Below are 23,635 nucleotides of genomic sequence, written 5' to 3'. Positions count from 1 at the left end.
ACACGTACGCGAATGCCGGGTGTTCTAATTCTTTCCAAACTTCTGTACTTCCATGCAAAAAGTGTTAAATTTTTTTGCATGGAAATTTATTTTAGATTGTAGGCTATAATTCACCGAATTACTCAATAATTACTTATAATTCACCGAATAACCGCATAACTCACCGAAATATGTCCAAAATTTTATAAATTTAATAATAAATATTTTTTTTTTAAAACATGAAAAACATTAAAAAAAACATAAAAAACATAAAACATAAAAAAAATCTTTAAAAAAAAGTTTAAAAAAAATAGTGTATAATGTAATGTACAGTAGCCTATATATATATATATATATATATATATATATTATATATTATATATATATTATATATAAGGATTTCTTTGTATTGGACTTAATACAGCTTTTTTGTATTGAGTTCAATGCAAAGGAACTCAATACAAAACTTTGAATTTCCCGGCCCGCCTCCCGCCCGCATTGACGCGTGCAGCGACGTCACCGGGAAACCCTGGTAATCGTCACTGCACTCGCCAGATGACGAAAGAAGACATCTCCAGGGGAGCTGCGGGAAGAAAGGTGAGTATTTTTTTTTTTTTTTTTCGATCGACGCTGGATCATCGCAGCGGGAACCAGGTAAGTAAGGGAATTTAGACAGTGAGAAAAGTTCGGGTTTATCGATTTTTGCAAAATCGATAGACCCGAACCAAGGCCGGGTTTACCGGCCAGGTGGTTAATAATAAACAGTATTTATATAATGCCAACATATTACGCTGCGCTGTACATTAAATAGGGGTCGAAAAAGACAGACAGATACAGACAGTGACACAGGAGGAAGAGAGGACCCTGCCCTGAAGAGCTTACAATCTAAGAGGTGGAAGAAGTAACACACAATAGGAAGGGAGATATGGAGTGGTGGGAAGTAGTGAGGGTTTAAGAGAGAATATGGGTAGGTAATGAAAAGATGGGTTTTGAGTGCTCTTTTAAATTAGCAGAAAAGTAGAAGCAAGCCGATATTACAATTTTGCCTCAAAATGATAATAAATATAAAGAGAAGATAAATTAAGAAAAGTGGGTGTCTCTTCGAAAGGAGTTTGAGGCTCTCAGAACCTAAACAGATGCCTAGCACAATTTTGAACAATGGGCACACAGCAGAGACCGCAAATCTGCTGTTGCATAAAGATGTCACTCTCTATACTGTCATTGGCGTCATAATATGCATTTGTGTGGCACCCAGGATTAACAGCAGATTATAACACTGACTTGGCTGACTCCCAAGTCTGAAGCTACAGGCGGTGAGTAAACTCTGTTTAGACATACATTTTCCAACATTTCCAGATTAAACACATACTTGTAGAGACTCTATGTCAAACGTTGACCATCTCGAAAGTAACTGGAACAATAAACCCAATTACATTGTTGCAGAATTTGATTTTAAGTCTAAAAGACTATGTACCAATAGCCAAATATTATGAATCTAATCTCAATTTTACTGACTGATAAGTGTGTCCAAGTATAACTGTACAGTCTAAAATCCAACAAAAGCAAGATTTTTACTGAGAAATAAAAAGTATTTTAAGGTAATTCAAAGCAAAAGCACTCACATATCATAACATGCATCTGAGAACATTACTGGCTTAGGGGATACGTTTATAATGTGCAACAGTGAGTCAAATTAGCCCTTGATTTATTCTATTCTATACACTGATGTATTATGATTATTAAGCTGTGTTTATATAGCGCCAACATATTGCAAATCGCTGTACATTATATAGGGGTTGCAAATAACAGACCAATACAATAACATGGGAGGGGCAGAGGCCACTGCTTGAATGAGCTTACAATGTAGGATTATAGAAGACTATATGATTAAACCCACTGGTACCAATAAAAAACAGCCATTTAATGTAGGATTTTTAGGAAGACTACCACTCCGTAAAATATCCCATTAGACTCCTGAGACTGCATGGGAATAAAGATACCAGTTTAAACCAATGCAGAAGGATTAGTCTGATGTAGGTGGCATGTAAGCAAAGGAAGCTGCCATAACAGAGAATTCCACACCTACCATAATTTGGGGACTCTCTGCCATCATCTCTGTCGTTTTCTTTTTCTCTTCTTTTTCGGTGATGTCTGTGGCCCCGGTGTCTGTGTCTTCTCCTGCTCTGCCTGCCGTGGGGTACATGAACACCAATGTAAACAGCTCTGTGACCTGAAAAGCAAAACAGAAAACAACATTTTAATACCTGAATCAATAGTACAGTTTGTATGTGTAGTATGCACATTTCATTGAGTTTATCTAGAAAACCGGATACAGTAGAGAAAAAGGTTTTCCATTGAGGAATCAATTGATCTGTACAACCCATTCTAAAAGTAGTAAAAAGCTGAAAAAGATTGTCACTTTTTTTTTAACCTGATTGCTGTTTAAAGAGGATCACCACATGAAAACTGTGGTTACCAAAATTACCAGCCACATTGATTGCCATATTATTATCACCAGAGTTTGCCACTTTAACTCAAACCCCTCTGATCTTTATTGTAGCCTATGTTATTCTCCACTCTCAAAACACCTCATCACTGCCTATCGCCAATAATAAAAACTGGTAAGTTTATTTCCACTTTTTCAAAAATGACTACAATGAACATCTTTGAGCACCTAATGTTACTTTTAAAAGTGTTGTTGAAGCTAGAAAAAGTCTTGGATCAGTACCCCAATAAAGTGAAGGTAGTTTCCTATTGCCAATTTAGGGCAAATAAAGTACCTATATTATCCACTTTTGGAAGCCTCTTTCCACTTTGATCAATCTGGCATTATTAAAGTGGAGAAAAAAAACACTGTTCTACAACTTTTCATAACTAGGCTTGAAAAAGTTCAGACAGAAAATACTTACCCCACAAAAAACACTTGGTATGCAGTTGGTGTGCATTTTAAATGAATGTAATAGCTATAAAGTCAGTGAGTTAACCAGTATCCAGTCTGTAATTACCTTCTATCTTTGAAGAGTATGTTTTTTTTTGTTTTTAATATCATTTTTATTTATTTTCTGAACTTCAATACAAAAATACAGAAATACAAAAATACAAAAAAAAACACATAGCACAAAAACACTTACAGTTCAAACCAATTATAGGTTATAAAATTACAAGAGTAAGGTTTTAAAGTGTAAGATTGGTTGTCATTGTTAGCTGTATGGACAGACAGGTTAGGGTATTTGGAAGATCTAGTCAATAAGTGATTGTTATGGACAAGCACTGTTTGATAACTCGTCCATAAACTTTTAGTACATATATATATATATATATATATAAAACACTTTTAGTACATATTCTAAACCTACATAGAGTTTATAAAATAATCACCTATCTACCAACATATTCATTGCAAAGTGTATCTAGTTTTCAAGTAAACAATTATAGGAAGGCAGAAATAAGGGTGTTTCACAAAAGGAAAGGTCCAAAGTGGATTACAGCTGAGAAATGACTAGGAGGGCAGGAAGCCTCATGTGTGTTGCAAGTAATAAGTCAGAGCTGAGAAGATATATGGTCAGGCTAGACAGGTCACTAACTACCACAGCTTAGAGCCAAGTTGATTGTATTCGATTGTATTCAGAAAAAGGGAGTATCTACCTATTAAAATGATGCCTCCTCCTCTCATTAATGAACTACTGTTGAGTCATGATTGATGGGCTTTGTTCTCTGAAATATTGATTTAGCTCAGAAATAAACTTCCTCAGTTAAGCAATTTGGAAACACACCCATCTAGGTCACAAAATACCAGTTTTTTGTGTTTTTTTTTTGTGCTGACATCACCAAATTCACATTATAACCAAGACTGGTGGAAAAAAATACATCTCTGCAATACATGCTTCCCTATCTATTTAAATGATGCAAGTACAGACAAGAAAGTATTTTTGTAATATCCATAAAATTATTTTCATGAAATACATTGAGGTTGTTGAAGACAGATTGGTTATACTGCACACTATAGCTGCGTACACACTTCCAATTTTTGTCGTTGGAAAGGATCTTTCACGATCCTTTCCAACGACAAGGGAGCCGGCAGGTCGGTCGTCCGGACGATGGACGACACCGACTGTACACACGCCAGATTTTCGCCCGATAACTGGCCGATGCCGATTATCGGGCGATAAAAATCTGACGTGTGTACGTAGCTTTACAGGGGGATAAGACACTAGAATGATGAAGCTTGAGATTGAAGTACCCTTTCTTTGACCCTCAAGGATGACAGACCAAGAAATCATTTTTTTTGTGAAGGAAGCGATGGCTGAAAGATTGATACAGATAGCTTGGACATCAGGCAGGCAAGGAAGGTAGGTAGGAATTCCCATGAACTGGTACTGGAGAAAACGACCGCACTTGTAGCCATGCTGTTCAACCACACAACTAAGGAGAAGTGTGGAAGATCTGTCCCTACAACCCCACATCTAGACAGATCTTTAAGCCACCAAACATGAAAGTGGCAAGTCAAATAGGGTTTTTGGCATTCCCATTCAGGCACTCACATCCACAGGAATATAATAAAATCCTTGCATTTGTACTCCATATTTACCTTTGGTAAAATGGGGAAGGGAAGGAAGCTAAAACAACCTCAAATTGTGAAATACTGATTTAAGATGTATTAAAAAAAAAAAAAAAAAAATCTACACATTTAATAACAGCACTATTGCAAATGCATACGGTGAGTCTGGGGCTATAGACACACAAGCCGCCTGTTTTATATGTCCAACAGCATGCACAACAGACTTCTGACGGTATACCACATTCCTTGCGTGTCATTGCAAAGGGTGACTCCATCAGGAATTCGTGGTCATCACTTTTCTAAATACCTCCTGCATTATGCTCCCCTTACTGGGGATCATAGCGACTAGACACTAGCAACTAGATGCAGTGGAAAACCACGTTAGCACAATTGCAATTAGGTAGAGATTCAGCAGTGGCGGAATATGAGAGTCATGCAGTAATCAGGTACACTTCTATGACCTGTAAAGCGCAACATGGGATATGATAACACCCATGCAGATTTCAGTTCCAATACTCCCAGTTAAGACCCCTGGTCTAGACACGGATACTCCTGTCCCCACTGCTGAAATCGTAGAATAGAAACTGATGAATCAGCAAAAGCGTCAGAAAAGCAAAGCCTTATAATGCCTCCCATGACAGGTGTAATCTAAACCATTGCTAAGACACCAATCAAATCTCTTTTATGAATGCCTTGTCTGGCTCTTCTCCACTGGAATGTAATACATAATCAGATATACTTCAACTTTCCAGATACGGTAAAAAAGATTCAGCGCACATATCACAAACGAAAACCTGAAAACTGAAGTAACTGACTAAACCCATGAGCTCTGCTCCATATCACATTTTGTGTGTGTGCGCCAAACAACATAACCCTAATGTTCTACAACAATGAAGACACTGTGCTCCATATTAATGGCAGGTCCAATGTCTCAATCAAGTTAAAAAGAGCCCAAAAAGGATTTTATATTAGTGAAGTGTATAAGGCTAAGTTTACAGGGACTGTTTCACCAGCATAAAGACACAGAATTTAAACTCCAATGGGACATTCTAACGTGCTTTTGGGTGTCACAGTTTTAAGCTATAGAAAAAAAATCCAAGAGGAATTCTGCGGCAATGTCACCACCAGCGAATCCTTCAAAGGAGCATATGAAGAAGTATAGCCAGACATGAGTAACAAGGTTTAGCTAATGCTTACAGTCTGGCAATGAACAGGACAAGAACTAAGGTAAGGTTTAAAAGAGAACCAAAACATCACCAGCCACCTATATGCTGTGCATTACATTTGCTTCTCTGCCGTTCTGTTCCTCTGCAGTGCTATCCATGTAAGCTTTGTGTCAGATCTTACACAAGATGATGATTTCACCCCTGAGGTGATAGAGTTCAGACCTATTATTTCTTCACTCGGGTCAAGGCAATCAAGCTCAAGCCCTCGAATGTAAGAGAAGTCAAATGCTACAAATCACCACTAAATGTTTATCTTTAAAAGTTGGAGTCTTTAGGCTTTTGTTATGTGTGCCAGTTTTAGATGTATGTCATTTCTCATGTTTAGTATGCTGAAACAAAATTACTACTACGTAATTTTCTCATGCAAACTGCACTTTATATAAAAGAAACACAGTACAGTCGTTCCTACTGAATCTATATCTGCTGTATGAATTGAATGTTAACACAGTAATGTCAACGTGGGCATAGCATATTATGTGGCTTGGGTATGAAGCCTGTTAGATGAAAAGTAAGTAAACAGAAACTGTATCACACAGCAGACTAGAAGATGTGGCGAAGGCTTCCAAGAAACTAAAGTCAGTTGTTTCTGTGTCTGCAGACTTAGTAAAGAGCAACCACAAATTGTTTAAGGCTGTAAAAATACAAATAGGACTGCTGCAAGCAATGGCTACAGTCTAATCCAGATTACTTTGTTTCTTTTGTGTTAGATGCAGATCTGCTGGTACAGAGGGAAGACACTCTCCAAGGGTATGGCATCAGGACAGAGGGCACATCATATTACACTAGTTGGTAAGCAGCTTTAAGAAACAGTACTCATGTTCCCACACCGTTCTTGTATTATCCGCACACTTCAAATGGATGAAATGATCTGAAGGATTAAAGACCTTGTAACACATACGCAGGGAGGAAAACCTAAACACTGATACTCACTTTCTAGCTCTTCCTTCTCAAAGTTGGTGTTAACAGTAGAGCTGGTTTTCCCCAGATCAACTACGGCTTCCTCATCGTGCCCCTAGAGAAAAAAGGGAACAGAATAAGATTTAGTTTATTGTATTAAAGAAAAAAAATAAAGCTTTTTTCCTAAATTCTCTAAATTCATAGGAGAGCAGTTGAATCCTAAGACTCACATTCTGACCATTGGACTGTTGACACTACTCTTGTACAGTAAAGCAATGCTAAAATGTGAATCCACCTTCACTGTTTGACACCCTTAACTTTCCATCCCAAAATCCCATAAGATTACCCCACCCAACCCATTCTAATGACAAGCAATACGTTTTGGCTTTCCAGCTGTTGCCAGGACAAAAACAGAATAGGCAAATCACACCAGATGGGGCACAGACCTCAATAAAAACCTGAGACAAGCTCTAGCACAAACCTACTCATCCAAAACTAAAAGCTTTGGATAAACAAACTTTAAGCTTGACTAAGTGGTAGTACCTTATCCCCAAAGGCAAGAGACCATGGGAAGCTGCAAAACCAACACATTTGTTACTTGAAATCCCTAAAAACCACCCAAACATGGGCATGGTAAGCGATATCCATTAGTAAAAGCAAAGAATCTGTAGTGGTAGAGGCAGTAGCGACATTTATTTCACTAGGGAAAAAAATGAAGATGTGTAATCATTCTATACAATATTCACACAAGGTTTATTCCAATATGCTTGGCATGATTCCTGCAGAACAGGTTAGCTCATCCTTGGCACTTCTGGAAATATGCTCTGGCTTCTTGAGTGGTATTTTAGCTGATGATCTTTAAATGGCACTTTCACCCCCATACAAATCGCATTTCACCTTGTAAACTGGCACAGAGTCAGTAAACAGAAGCGTACAACAACTGTGTCATCAAAAAGGTTGTGGGAAAAGAAAACCTTTCATGAGCCGGGTCAAGCTGCTAGAAGGAAAATACACAAATATCTTTTTTTAATAACTGCTAAAAATCAAAATATAGTTGGCATGAAGCTGGTTTATTTTTGAGGCAAACTTTTTATTGTCTGCATGTTAAAATAGTCTAATACTGTGTGCACAGTTAACCCTTATTATTTCTACAAAAAAAGGGAAAGATCATCAGCTTTCACACAGCATTTTTCAACCACCTCCCTCCCCTTTGATAAACTCCAAAGTCTACACTGAGGTCCCACTGTTAAATGAGGTTCTCAATCCACCAGTTGCATTTTGGATAGGAAAGACAAATGGAAAGCCAACAGGAACAGCGAGATCCCTCAAATTTGCCTGGCAAACCCAAAAAATCAATAACACCAATTAAACTGAATGACCAATATCTATTTCTAGTAAGTAGCACAAAATAAGAAGCATTAGTTCTAGGCAGACTGTCCATTTGACAGAAAATTGGATCTTTTTAGTTTTACATTTAGTGACTTAATTGCTCCCGATAGTTTGGTTGAAGTTTAGATATATTTAAGTAAAATGTAAGAGGAAACATATACAAAGATTGCATTTAAAAATACATGCAACTCAGATCACAAACTAAACATCACTTAGACCTTAATTTGTATTGTACGACACAAAGTTTAGAGACACAAACATCAGAGGACACTCATCAAAGTTTAATGATTTCAGGTGTTCCCAGTAAAATAAGTACTGTTTAGCTACATCCAGCTTATTATGACATTTTATCCAATTACGTGCGTTAAAATCTTGCAACATTTCTGGGAAGGTACTTTTATCTCCCATAATCATTGAGCTCCAGCGCACAAAGCCAGCTCCATTAAGACATGGTTTGAAGAGTCTGGTGGGGAGGAACTTAAGTTGCCCAAACAATTCTGACCTCAACCTTGCTGAACATTTCAGGGTGATTTAGAATACCAATTGCAAGCCAGGTCTTTTCATAGGTAACATTATTCCCTAACATCACAATTGTTCCTTCGGTTGGACGGGCAACATACAGCCTTCACAGGAAAGTGGAGGTTGTTATAGCAAAGGCAGCAGCAGTGGTGAAGGTGCACAAATCTATATCAATGATAATGCTAGCCAAATGAGATTTTCACAAGTTTATATTTGTGTGATGATTTGGTGTTTACAAACATTTTCTATACAGAATATAGGCAAACAGCTGCTTATTTGGATAGTCAGGTGATTTCCATTTCTGTCCTCCGACATCCTAAGTCAATTAGCACCAAGCATACCATTGGAAAAACGTGTTTATGTTTTATTCGGGACTGTACATTTCTGTGAAGCTTCTGCATAGCCAAGAGGCATAGACCACAAGAAAAAAAAAAAAATCAGTTTCTACGTCAATCACCACAATGAAGCGATGTGTGGGAAATTACAGCTTGCACGGATGTCAGGTGATACAGAGCTTCTCTGTTACACAACAGCTTTCATACTTCCTCAAAAATGCAGATTAAAATTATTCATAAAATGCATGTAAACCCAAAAAACTAAAATTATATAGGTCAACAATTACTAAGATTGTATAAACTGCACTTGCTTTGTAAATGTAGTTGTTACTACACAGGCAGTCACCATCAGCCTCCAAATCTGCAGGATTGTGGTCATCCTGTGTACTAATCTAATCCACTGCAGTCCATACGCCATGTTGGTTGACCAACATCTGCTACAATCAGACAAGGCGGTAACTTCCTGTAAATGGAATTGCCCTTTTTGCTGTGAAGTTTGGATTGGTAAAAATCAGTGGGGAAATGGCACATCCAGCAGGATTAAAAGGTAGTAAAGGCATTTGTCAATAATTAATTAACACTATTCTATGACCCATAATAAGGTTCACAAAAGGTGGAAATGTAAATCTATGGACTGCAGAGGAAACCAAATTCAGCTTTTGAATGTCACCTGGAACAAAACAGTCACGTTGAACTTGTGGTTAGTAGAAGGTCAAGGCTGGAAAACTAGGGTTGAAACAGAGCCTTTTGACTTGCCACTACACATAGAAGTAACTGGATGCTTACTGTTACCAGGAGAATGAAGAAGAAATGTACAGCCAATAAATACATATGTAACAAATATCTGATGCCGTGCTTGGAGAAAAAGTCCAAGCACAAGATGATAGCAGGGAAATTTCCATCTAACCTTACCCTGAGATTTACAAAATGACACCACTTTTCCTGGCTAGAAGGGTAGAATGGGGGCAATTACCATCCTTCTAATTAGATGCTAGAACAGTATTCTCCCCAGACTTTAAGCTGAATGGGAAGAAGCTGTAGGCGGGTGGCAGCCCCTGTACTGTGAATCAACTTTTCAGTAACCAAACAGAAACTGCGTGGTTACTGAAAAGTGTTGGGTGGTAGGCCAAACTAAAAAGGGGTTAGGGAACACTGATAATTGAGAAATTAAGAAAAAGACGGGGTGTGCGACTTCGAAATAATGATGTAATGATAACACATATATTCATAGATAATTATACAGTATTCAAAGTGTACATCAACAATTCTGTTGTAAAGGCACAGAATTGAGATATTCTTACTAGACACAGTATTGCTAAGGTATATCACATTTGGCTTATTCAGGGGTGTGTTATTGTAGGGACTGTACAGTGTTTAAATAACGGTTACACAAAATAAATCAAAGATCATAGAGGTATCCTTTGGGGCTTTTGCTGGATCCAGTGTATTTGTTTCATCTAATTACAATCCAGGCAGGGCTGCATTTGGTTGAAACTCAGCAGAAGTCTTTGGCAGAATTTCCAGATTGGGATACCTCTATGATCTTTACCTTATCCCTTCGAATGAACAATGCTGGATTGATGAAACTGTGATTTTATTTTTTATGAATTACCACTTCCCCACTAGGTTCAACATTACACTGAACCTAAAATTGATTGCACTAATCACTACAGAAATTACTGTTGACCCAGTGTTCCTTCACGCACAACTTTTATTACTGTGTAACCGCTATCTAAACACTGTACAGTCCCTACAATACCACACCCCTGAAGAAGCCAAACGTGGCGAAACGCCTCGGTCAATACCGGACAAATGGTTAATTGAAGGATATACGTTAGCAATACTGTGTCTCACAAAGAGACAGAGGACCTTTATTCCGAACACTGATATTTATTTTTTAATAAATACTTCTATTTTACATATTTTACAACCAGTACTTCATAAAAAAAGACCCTAAAAATAGCTTTTTCATGAGACTTAACTTAACTTAGATTTTGAATAAAACAGATATATGTATATTGTATCAGATCATTTCAATATACAACATTTCAGAAAATCAGTATAATGTCTATTCATATTTCTTTAGGTATCCTGAGATGCCCTATAAAGATCCAATTTTATAAGAAGTATTTTATTGTTTGGAACTCGGACAGTTACAAGCATAGCAGTGTGCTTGGTCTGATTCTTAGTATAAGCCCCAGTCACAGAAGAACTAAATCTAATCCACATACATATACATCTTGGACCATTTTGGTCAGAAGCCATTTCCCTACAAGTATGCTTTTGAATTGTAGAAAGAAACCCATAAACACAGATAGGAGGACTGCTCAGATGGGAGTAATTAAACACCAGAAAGTCTAGCAAGGCCACCATGTACTCCTATTCATTTTTGGAAAGATTCAAATTACATTCAATAAAGACTTTTGGATATTTTTTTGTAAAGGGTTACACTGTTCCACTCTCGAGTGTCACTACTCGAATGGCACCAAGAAAAAAAAAATATTTTCAAACTGGGTGGGAAGAAGATAGACAGGTGGTGGCCCTTGTATTGTGCCAGGTGGGTACTAGAAAGTGCCGGGTGGTGTGGCGGGCTAAAAGGGGCTGGGACTGTATACATATTTAAATGGTGACCCGCTGAGAATTCTGGTTTAATGATGGACTGTCCAGGTCATTGTGGGATGATGAGGGAGAAAAAAAAAGGATCAATAAAATGTTAAACTCCTGCTGTTTGAATTTACTATGTACACAAGTTTATCTATTTACTTTGAATAAAGAAACACAAAGTCATATTTCGTCTATTTGCATTCATGTGATGTTTGAACATTTGGTGCATAAGAGATTACAAACTGATAATTGATGTACAAGTTCAGTAGAAACTCCCCAATACCCAACATGTGCCTTGTTTTTGGTATTGGGATATAATCCAATGTTCCTCTGTATGACCCATTTCTTCTACTTCTGGCTACTGACATTGGGTTTCAGTGAAATGTGCGGTTGTTCTGGAACTTAAGCAAAATGATGAAAGGCACACAACGTATGGCCTAATTTTTTTAAACATGTTATTTACAATATTTACTTCCAGGTTTAATATTAAAGCTGAACTTGAGCCTTGCTCTGAACCTTGCACAGCTTTAGGTAGAACTAAACCCTTACTTGTGAAACTGTGAAAAGTTAGGTCCTTTACTGAAGACAGGTGATATCCCCTTTACAATAGAATAAACTTACCTGCCCAATAACAGCTCACCTGCCTAATCTCATGTAAACACAGACATCCACTAAAAGTCTAATTACATATTGCACAAAATATTTTCCCTTAACAGGTTTGGCCTAATAAAACAGAACTATATGCAAAAAGTGTTCCCAGCACAGGGAATATGATTTGGTGCCAAATCGTGTTTGCCAACAATTCCGGAAATCCGTCTGTGCACATACCACTGATGTCACTTATTGAGGTCATACACACAGCAATGGCTATTGTGGCTTACTAACTTTTCTATAACATCGTAGCCCTTTCCATTGCAATATTCCACCCCATTAGCTATATATTTTGGGTAATGTTGCATTCTACACCTGCACATCCATCTCTGCAATAGGCCGTCCTTCATACCAAATACACATTAATTCATTTACACTTTACATCTGCAGAATGGTATCCCGTGCCAGCATCCAGGGAAAAAAAACTCCATTCACGTGGAAGCCGCATGTCCGCTAAGATAACGTTACAGACTGGCATGCCCTTGAAAACCTTGGTGTTACTTTATATTGCACTTAACGAAAGGAACGCAAGAGGTCTTCCAAGAATAAACCACAGGCAACCACCAAGTATATCTGAACACAGAGAATGGGACCATTCATAACTAGCACATGATTAGATGCAATCTATTCCCCAAGTGTAATAATAATAAAACAACAATATTTCCTCATGAACTATGTGCTAACCAATTTGGCTGTCAGCACAGTAGGTTACAGTACAGAGCCGTGACGCACAGCTCAAATATTCACATCACTAAAGCTAACAGAAAACCAAAACAGGAATTTTTCCACGAAGTAAAAAAATAACTATTCTACAAACTTCACTGACAGGTTCATGTAGGCAGTCATTTATATGTGCTTATTCAATGAGATTATTAATGGGGGGGAGGGGGGGGGGTAACATTATATATGCCAGATTTTTGAATACATAAAATTATACACAAATTTTGATTTTCTTTAAATCCAAGATGGCCAACACTGTTTTGGACACACAGTAAAGAATAACACATAAGTCGGGTCCCATTCTTGACATCTTAATTCTTGATTGTAGACTTGATGTGACAGGAAGTAGAAACATATGAGAAATGAATCTTCAAAGGGACAAAGTAAAAGTATTTGTATATCATAATTAGCTACATAAGTTCACTTGCTTCTAAAAAAAATCCCTTTTCTTGGATATTCCCAATTCTGCAATGCAGATAGGCATAACATGGAAATATCTCAAGAAAGTAAATACATAAAATCCAGTGTTCCCATCCGTTTTTGTAATGGAACAGTAAAGCACAATGTAATTTTCTTTTTTTAAACTCTCCCCATCCCTAAACGTAATTTAGTCACCACAATGAAGAACACCAAAGAGCTTATAATATTTCAGCTACATACATGTAAATGTGATTTGCTAATTGTATGTGCCAGAACTGTGAGATTTCATGACATTACTGGGAAAACTTTACTTTTTATTGGAAGGTGGTAAATTTCTTATTTTATGAATTAGTCTTAGTGCAGTTGTCAAAGAGGCAGCAAATAGACAAAACAAACTTACACTCTACTCTGTCAGCTATGACTCCCTCTGGGTAAAGCTTTACACCATAAGCCATGCACGGAGTGTGCCAAGGTTTGGGGTCATCATCTAATCCTCAACAGTACGATATAACACCATCTATGAATAATATGTATAGTATGTGATCAGTTTAAAACTGTCAAAGCAAAGCTAATGAGATAAAAGCAGATGGTGAAAGCAGGTTTTAACTGATGTACTGAACAGACTTGCTATTGCTTGAAACATTATTTAGGAATTGCTAAGAATTACTAAAGAATAACCAAAGAGACAACATACACGAGTGTTAATTAATATGTTCAATAATCTGCAAGAACCACGTATGGAGGTTCTCACTCTCCTTGGGGTATTTACTTTGAAGTACAAAACTCCCACCATTTGAAGACCCCCAGACCTTTCCAAAAAATACCTTAAATATAGAACATAAATTAAAAACATATTTTTCATATACACACACTTTCTCTTGCAGGCCAGTACTGTAAGGTCACAGAAGCCATGTGATGAATCTTTTCATCCTTTCTCAGAAGCAACAGCCTTTTCTTGTTGACCAAGTCACATAAGTAATATGAACCTTAGCAGATGTGATAATATACCCCCTCAGGTTTGTGCCAGGACAGGGTTAATGGAAATTATTTAATAGAATGATATGAGCATCACTCTACCTGAAAATAACCACTGGCACTGCACTGTTCAGAGGAACCCTGAAACAGCTGGATCTTGGAGGGTTTGGCCACATTTAATACTATAAAAGGGGGATGCCCAAAATTTTTAAAATAAACCGCAAACACACCAAGAAGAAAGAAAAGCCCACTATTAAAGGTAGGTGTGAACAGAGTCAGGAATTATTCTAAGGCATCTCACTGCGGAGTTTCAAAGAAAGAAGAAGGAAGAAGAAAGTATATAGCAAGTCCACCGGATTCAAACTAAGCACTTCATCATTTCAGGCATTATTTCTCTGCCCCAAATAAACAGTTTTCATTTTATGATTTTTCATTCTCTAAAAGATGTATATACAAAGTTCCCATTAAAGTTTACCTAGCAATTGCTAGTTGTCATGCAGTCTCCATTAACAAACTGGACCACGTCAAAGATCTCCTAAGTAAGTTAGGCAGAAAACTTTTTCTGGGACAGTAACTCCATATAGAGAAGCCACCAGATCAATATGACAACCAGACAATAAACATTTTCAAAAGGAAGTCTGCAGTATCAGCCAACCATTGATCTGACTTTAGGTTTCCTTCAATGTCCTTTAAGAATTTGAAATATTGTAACACGCTTCATTCACCGGGGTAGTTATGTAGTTTTAAGTGGACTTTACAGAGGCTATAAACCCTAACCTAATGACATAAGATTGCTAAAGCATAGTGTTTTACAGACAAATGCAACTTTTTTCAAAAGAATACTTTTTATCTCTGCCTCCATTAATTGTTCCATCTCAGTACTGTTGCGCTTTTGCTGCTTCTTCCTAGATACTTACATGGACTTAATGACGGCTGTAATCTCACAGCAGGTTTCCCCAAGGGTGACAACAGTGGAACATGACTGTGCAATGTGTATTAAAACAGAAGCCTAAAAGAGACAAGTATCTGCACCAGGTAGATATCAGCAGTCATCTGCACAAATAAGGGCCACCTAGCACAGGTATAGTAGTGGCCCTGCACCCCTGAAAAGGCAATGGCAAAGGACTTGGATGGTGGAATTAGGTGAGCAAATCTTGTTCCACTAGTAAGAAAAAACAAAAAGCAGGATGAGTTAGAGAGGGATTGGAAAGGGAGAAATAAGAATAATAAGAAATGAGCTTTCACAGTTGTTCCAGCAACTTGGGAAAATACACAACGCATGACGCATTTTAAAGCATAAACCATGTAAACTTCAGACTTACAAAAGGCGCTAACATTTTAATATGCGGTCCTACTGGAATTTATAATTACAGAACATTTTAAACATGACTGAATACCAGGTCTTACTTTACATAAAAGATTCAGTATATTCACCTAGTGACATAAAACTTCTAATTCAAGTCTGGTCAGATACAATGAATACCACACAAAGCAAACTCTACTTTTCAATACATAAGAATGAAGTATGTTTTTCTTCCCATTTTTATTGAAATTAAAAATGGGGTATTTTTTTCAGAGTTTTGTGACATTTGTGCAGGTCTGTTCATGTATACAGTTACTTAAATTCTGGAATCTACTTAGAAAACGAACACAAAATACACAGTAAAGTAAAAAACAAACAGTGCAAGGTCCAATGAGTGTTCCAATGAGTGAGCAACTCCAGTGACTTCTACCTTATAGACAATAATTGAACAGGTGACTACATGATGAAACAAATCATTAGAAACACAAAGACCGGAGATTTGGGCAAATTATACGCCAGTGCTTAAAAGTTTAAGAACATATATTAAAACACCCGATACACCCCAATGAACCAGAGCACCAGCAATTATTTTATCAGCTACAGTGTTCAACCCAGAATTTTTAGTTTAAACTGGGTAGGAAAAAATTTAAGGCAGGTGACAGCCCCTGTATTGTGACCCAACTCCTAGGTAACCACCCAAAAACAGCCAGGTAGTTACTGAAAAGTGCTGGGTGGTGCACCCGGCTAAAAGGCTCTGAGGAGAACACGGAGCTAGGCTGTAGAAAATGTGGGCCACCTACAAGGGGTGGCTGATTTTTAGGTCCTTTTCATACCTGTGGTGGAAAGCGCAACAACCACATCATCAAAGGTAACACAATTGAACGCCATTACAGCCACAGTGTGGTTCTTCCAAAAAGCAATCTCATGACCAAAAAGGACTTCTCAAGTTCTGGAACTGCTGTGGCCATGTGCCAAAAATGCTCCCAATCACATGAAGTTGGGAGCGCAGTTGAGCCTACACAGAATGATCTGATTCACTGTGGGTCTAATAAGATCTCTGCTGTATTATTTTTTAAAAAGGAATGATATAGCGCCATCATATTATGCAGCACTGTACATTAATAAGGGATAGTATTAGGAAGGATTGGATAGTTTCTTCCCCCCTTCCCCATTTTTTTTAATTCATGGACCAGTCCTTTTAAGCTATGTTATCTATAACTTAATTATACAGCTGATTGAGCACCCACAACAATTACAATTGTTCTTTCATTAGTACTAAAAGAAACATCCTTTCTGTGACTCATATGTATAGATCATGTCTGCGGAGGATTTCACACGGGAATGCAAATTGCCGCAAAGCATTTTGCTATACAAGTATGTTTGTCATCATTCATTGAAATATCACTGCAACACATATACAGCAAAGAAACATTCCACTGCAAGGTATGTTTTAAATGTAGTTTTAGTTATGGAGTAGAAAGGGAGGGGGTTAAAATAACCGTTACTATATTTTTTCCTTCCTGTTCCACAGATAATAGAAGGGGAAATCCACTCAGACAGTGATCACTGAACAGGTGCCCCATGCCTTTTGCTCTGGTAATAGCTTTAGAATTATATTACCCATCACCTTCTGTCTCAGCAACAGTGGTCACAAATAAGGGTAGGCAAGCCCACTAATCAGGGACAGTGACAGCTATAAAACTTTTTCAATCCTTGGTATAGTTTATAAAAAGATAAAAAAAAAAATCAAAAGGACACATACCAAAAAACCTTTTTTTACTTAAAGAAATGTTACACCTATAAACGTTTGCTACACAGTGTGCAGGCAGACAAAATAACGACGGATGAATTCATCACAGAAAGGTTTAATTATTCATCATAATGAAGGTGATGACATGCCCCCAGAATTCTGACATTTATTGACACTGTCTGCACCGAGACATTAGATCACGCCCGTGGTGTCTCAGACCATAACCACGTCATCATAACAGAGAAGTTAAGGAACAACATGGGAAGAACTGGGTCAACTCAAACAGGAAACTTCTTACAGCAGAGGGTGAACATATGTCTAACAGTTTATAGTAATCTATATGGAAAATGTGATGACCAGGTTATGGTCATAGTTTTTGTGCCAACACTTAGAAATGCAGATGGGAATAGTTTAAAAGACTTTACAACTTCTTATGTTTTACTGCTCTATGGGGCTCCGTATGAGAGAATTCCCTTCACTTTCTGTTCTAGCGAGGCAATCTTTATACCAGATGGGAAGTGAATAAATCTTTCCAATGGAACCTCCAACTGCAGGGAAACCTGAGAAGAGATCTAATCCTTTGCTGTTATATTTGAAAGAAAGAAAAAAAGAAAGAAAAGCTTTGGGTTAAGATCTTATTGACAGGTAAAAATTCTACATTGGCCATACACCAGTTGATGGGTGCACGGCAGATATATCTCCCTACCATCAGTAGATTACCTGGCATAGACTCCATACACCCCATGCACCCATCTCCAACACACCCAACCCCCACCCAACTGGAGAATCACTTGCCGTTTACTACAAGCTTGATCTGTTTGGTTGCATTTGGTTTCTACATACTATGGACCTAGCAAATAAATTCAAGCCCTGAGAGGAATATAAAACTAAACTAGGATTGTCTGGAAGGAGAAAGTAAGAGTAATTAAGGTGGAAAGTAAAAACTGTTAAAGGCAAACACTAACAAATCTGCAACTTTTAGATGTTTTTTTTATTCGTGTCATCACGGTGTGTTAATATGCTTTTATTATGTGCAGAACGTTTGGAAAACCCACAATATAAAATACACCTGCTCTATTTTTGTCAACACAACAAGTATTTCCATCTGTGCATTTGTGTTTCATGGAGTTGCTGAAAATAGTACAGTTTTTCCCCCCTGCAAGATAGCCCATAAAATGCATCTAACGAATGCAATAACTTCTCCCTTAAACTGCCAAAGAAGTGTGCGTAATAAGGAGTATTAGGAGCTGCCGATGGATTTCATGAACATTCTGCATGGAGAACCTCTTCCTTATTTTTATTATTCTTTCTTTTGAGCAACCAAAATTGAAGTGGAAATTGATAAGCCATGACCTCTCCACTCTATTGGCATCTTCAACTGATTTTTACACCATTGTTGTTCATTAAGAAAAGAACTCAATATCTAGGTGGTGCATTACGGAAAGTAGCCACGTGTATGAGATTAAGGCTACATACACGTCAGATGATTCTCATCCGATAATCACTTCAGGGCTGATATCAGAAGAGAATCTGACATGTGTATAGCTCTTGTCATCCGTCGTTTCAACGACCTCTACTTAGAGCAGAACGGCTGTATGTATGTATGTATGTATGTATGTATGTATGTATAGCGCTCGTTCATGCAGTCTTTTGTCGCTAAAGGAAAGGGTGGTTAAAGACAAAGGTGCGCAAGGTAAAGGTGAATTTTAAGGATTGGTCCATTTACCATACAAAGATTACACACAATGAAGTTAGGTTCAGAGTTACAAAGTCAGACACACGCAGTCTATTATAAAATAGGAGATGTGTGAGCACAAATATTTTCCTTGTGCTTCCTTTTTTTTATCTTTCTAAAACACAATCTTCTCCCAGAAAGCACAGCACTAGAACCACTTATTGAAACTCCCACCAACAAAAACAGAATTCATAAAACAATAGATGAAAAGAAAAAACACCCACCACCCATAAAAGCATTTCATTGTGGTGTTAAATAGAACATTTGCATAAACAAAACATCAAATGGAGAAGTCCAGGGCATCTCACACTTTGTAAAACAGACCTTTAGCTGTAAACTGATTACCGTGAAGCACAGAATCAGCTTAGCTTAAACCTAAAGCCGATCAGGGTCATTTTGTTGCACTTTTTTTATTGGACTGTATCAGTTGGTCACCATAGTCTTCTATTGCAGTTTAAACACTATATATTCTTTGTTAGATGGGTTACTGGTAAAATAATCTGTAATGTCTGTTTCTGACAGCAGTTATCAACTCATTATGCTGTAACAACTTATTTACTATAACAACTGTTTTCAGCAAAGACTGTCAATCAAAGCCACAAAAAAGCAGAAATGTTAATGATGGTTATGGGAAAAACCCTCCTAGCCAAGGGGAATAAGCCTCATGCCAAAACTGGTAGCAGCAAACTTGTTAAACTAGTCTTACAACACAATATGTACCCAAACATCCTTCCCATCTCAAGGAAAATAATGCACATGAATTAATTTTCTTATTATTTTTATACGGAAAAGAGCTACATGAGACTATTCCCTACAAAGTAACACAGAAGTGTTTGCATACAGAAGTAGAAGTTGTACTCTTTTTACTGTCATGTCCCCCAACTACATTTTCTTAGATTTAGAAAGAAAATAAAGAAGCAGAAAGCTTACAGATATCATATCCTTGCGAGGGCGGCTTCGTTCCATGCTTGTCTATGTGCAAGGCATGTCCTTGACTTGAAGCTGTGTAATGCAATCCAGGCTGGATAGGTCTGTGAAGCAGAGTACGTGACTGCTTTATGATGGTGCTGTTACACTGACTAACACTTGAGCCTTCATCCAATCCAAGCAGAGGGCAGGCACGCACTTTGCATCATACACAACCCAAGATCCAGAGAATATGGCAAGCTCTCAGCTTTTAACTATTGCTGATTCCAAAAAAGGAGTCAGATGACCAGATAGCTGCTAACTAGGAAATGCCAGTGCAAGAATTGAAATTATAATGGTAGTACATTCTTATATCTTAGGGAATCTACAGTCTTTTAAGAGTTCTCCATCTAGGGTTAAAAACATCTAGCATGTGTATATAGCTTTAGACAAACAGTCATGATAGTCTCTAGAAAACTTTACAGGAGTATGGCAGACCCTCAACATATTTTAGCATTTCATTATGGTTGACACTAAATGACAAACTGGGGGCAGTCACTGTCATTTATCATGGAGGACACAGGATGGCATCTCCTGCTCTTCCTCCACACTCCATTGAGCTGAAAAGATTGGTGTGTACAGCACTCGAGTTCTGGTGCCACGGGAAACAATCATGAAAGATTACATAACGAAACCTATATTTGTTGTACATAATTGTATATGTGTGTGCAAAGCTTTAGTTTGTAATTATGAACTATTGTGATAATTGAATTTAAAGCCTAAATAGTAAGATAGAAGGCAAAAAGTAACCCTCGCATTAGGTCTACCACCATGCTCATTTAAGTTTGGTGGGTAGCAAAAAGATATTTCTACCTAACCTTATTACCTATTTCCCATAGGCTCATCTGATACCCAGGAACCTTTTCTTCAAGTTGATCTAAGATGCGATTGCAGGCTCTGAAACCAGAAGTAGCCTTGCACAGCTACAATCTGGAGTGTCAAATCAGATTGTAAGCTCTTTGGGGCAGGGGCCTTACCTTTTTCTGTGTCATGGTCTGTCTCTGTGTTATTTGAACCCCCTATTTAAAGTACAGCGCTGCCCAATATGTTGGCACTACATAAATACGGTTTATTATTATTAATAATAATATTAGGTGAGAAATAAGGTAAAGAAATTCTTTTTTACATGTCCTCTAGAAATAACAAGCATTTAACCCTTGCAGCTAGGATGGGGGAGGCTGAGGTATTGCTGAAGTCTGGCATCAATATTTATATAGCCTTGTTTCTATGTTTAGTTTGTAATATTTTATAAACACAGAGGCAGCCATATTTGATCATTTAAAAATGCACCTAAAAATTGTTCATACATATATGATTACTTATACAAAAGTGGACCAATGATTTGGCAAGTTTTAGAAACCATTTAGAAATGTTAAATGTACCTATGCAATACCTTCAGGGATGTACCTTTATTCTGGAATTCCTTCCGAGGCTCCCTATATGGGGCAGTCTAGGCACTCCTATGCCTGCAGACTGACAAGCTATATATCTGAGAAGAAAAATGGAAGGCTGTCTGGAACAGACAGTGAGATTTGGTGAGATATTTGTTCTACTGGCTGGAGGCTATGACATGACATAACAAAATCCATTCGTGGAAATTCCGTAAAAGATCAGCCGGAGAAAGAGTGCCACCCTTACAAATAGCCAAAATAATCATTGGTATCTGTAAAACTGACCTGAGAGTTCTGCTTTTTGAGTGTTCGGATGTGTACCTTAACCAACAAAAGCAAAATAATGTGATCCGTTGCAGGCAATGCAGCACCCCAAACTGGAGTAGTGTGGTAAAACTGAGCTGCCAGCTACAGTATATACATGCAATGGAGTGCCATTCCAAATTAACGGTAAGACAATGCACATCGTACTCTGTATTCATGAGCTGTTTTGCACAATGTATAAATGTAAAACTGTCTCAAAGTAAAACTCATACATTATAACTTAAACCACATAATAACTTCCCCGTTTTATTCAACTGAAATATGATTGTGTTATTTTTAATTTCTACCAAGCCAATATTTGACTTACCAGAGTTTAACCAAAATGGAACTATTAGGTTTTAGGGTAAACTATCCCTTTATCTGCAAGCAGCCTAGTATGTTAATTTGAAATAAGTGAAAAGCAAAATATATCCCAATATAGAAAATAAAAGGAGTGCTAGAAAATGAAGGCAAATGAAAATAGGAAAGAGTGAACAAATTATGTGGCTTAGCAGGGTCAAATATATTTATAGTACAAAGTCAACAAAATATGATTGATGTTCAGTATTCACTCCACTCAAGAAGTTTCCCACACTGTCTACCACTCTTGCCAATGCAAAAAAATAAATAAAAATAAAGTTTCCAGGTCTCAGCTTGCATAATCTATGTGGTCTGTCTGTGATATAAGTAACCAAGATTTCAGTATTCAAAGCCATTGGAAAATTACGCACAGCGCCTATTAGCTGCAAGAAGGATATGAAGTAACAGTAGAATGTCAAAGGGCAACAGCTTTATGGTAAAACCATACTACATTTTTATCAGGCACATAATTTGCAATACACTCATAGTGCCTTAGTGTCCATAAATGTATTAGTTTTGGTGCACATGCAGGGTCATTTGATTTAAATGGCACCCATTAAATGGACCTCCAACACATCTGCTACAGATTTATTGGCATATGCCTAGTCATGTGCCAACAAATTGAAACACAGCACATCCCTGGGCAACAAGCTCCCGAAAACTGAACTGAACGAAAGGGAAACTACTGCTACCGCTAGCAGAAAGGTTGATTTTCTTAAGTGTCCTTAAAGGAAGAAAATCTGAATAAGAAACATGCCATTTTTTAAAAAAGTATCACCATTAATGGTCTAGACCAGTGTTTCTTAAGCTTTTTAACATGGGGGGGTACATTTTGAAATAATTTTTAGGTCTTCAGGAGACCCCTGCTATAATAACTAGTAGGAAGGCTGCCTCTTACATTTCTGGTCAGTGGCAAGAATGTCAACCTTACAGATAGCCAAAAAGATCATTGGCATCTGTAAAACTGACCTAAAAGCCACAAACTGTTCATTGCTCATGAAATTTCTAACAACCTCTGGAGGAAACCTTGTTCAGAAACACTGTTCTAGACCAACCATTCTCAACCTGGAATCTGTGAAACTCCAGAGGCTGTTAGGGGCTCCCTGAACTTTAGCTAACTGACCTCCCATTTCATAGCAACTTCAGAGTTGGTAGTATGAAACCACAGCTCTTTTGAAGGTTCCGGGGAGTGGGGGGTATTTTTTTTCACCCACCCACCATGTTAGGGTTTTTTTAGTTATTTTGGTCTCCTTGTTTTAGTAGGGATTTTCAAGATCTAAAATCATTTTAAGGCTTGCTCAGGGGTGAAAAGATTGAAAAGGGTTGGTCTTAACAGACAATTTTACAGAACCTATTGAATTATGGTCAAGACATGCTCTCCATCAGATAGTTAACTCCAGAACCTTAATGGTTGCTTTAGGTAAGTACTCTTACTTACTCTTTCTTTGTTCCAAGGTATTACAAATCCTATTATACAACTAATCCTATGTTGTGCTATAATTACAGCTGTACAATCTCTTTTCCTTTATTTCACAGCTGCTTTCAGGAGTGAGT

General features: G+C 37.6%; 1 protein-coding gene across 1 annotated transcript in view; it reads right to left on the bottom strand.

Annotated features, from left to right (window-relative positions):
* SLC4A7 (solute carrier family 4 member 7) overlaps nucleotides 1-23,635 on the bottom strand; it is a 90,322-nt gene that overhangs the window by 46,488 nt on the left and 20,199 nt on the right. Inside the window, 2 exon segments of the mRNA XM_072413379.1 lie at nucleotides 2,066-2,209; nucleotides 6,694-6,775. Of these exon segments, the coding sequence (XP_072269480.1) occupies nucleotides 2,066-2,209; nucleotides 6,694-6,775 (226 nt within the window).

This window comes from Pyxicephalus adspersus, chromosome 5, assembly GCF_032062135.1.
Source record: "Pyxicephalus adspersus chromosome 5, UCB_Pads_2.0, whole genome shotgun sequence".
Taxonomy (NCBI): Eukaryota; Metazoa; Chordata; class Amphibia; order Anura; family Pyxicephalidae; genus Pyxicephalus; species Pyxicephalus adspersus.
The sequence above is the reverse complement of the archived record's forward strand: the minus strand, read 5'-3'. Positions and strand labels throughout refer to the sequence as shown.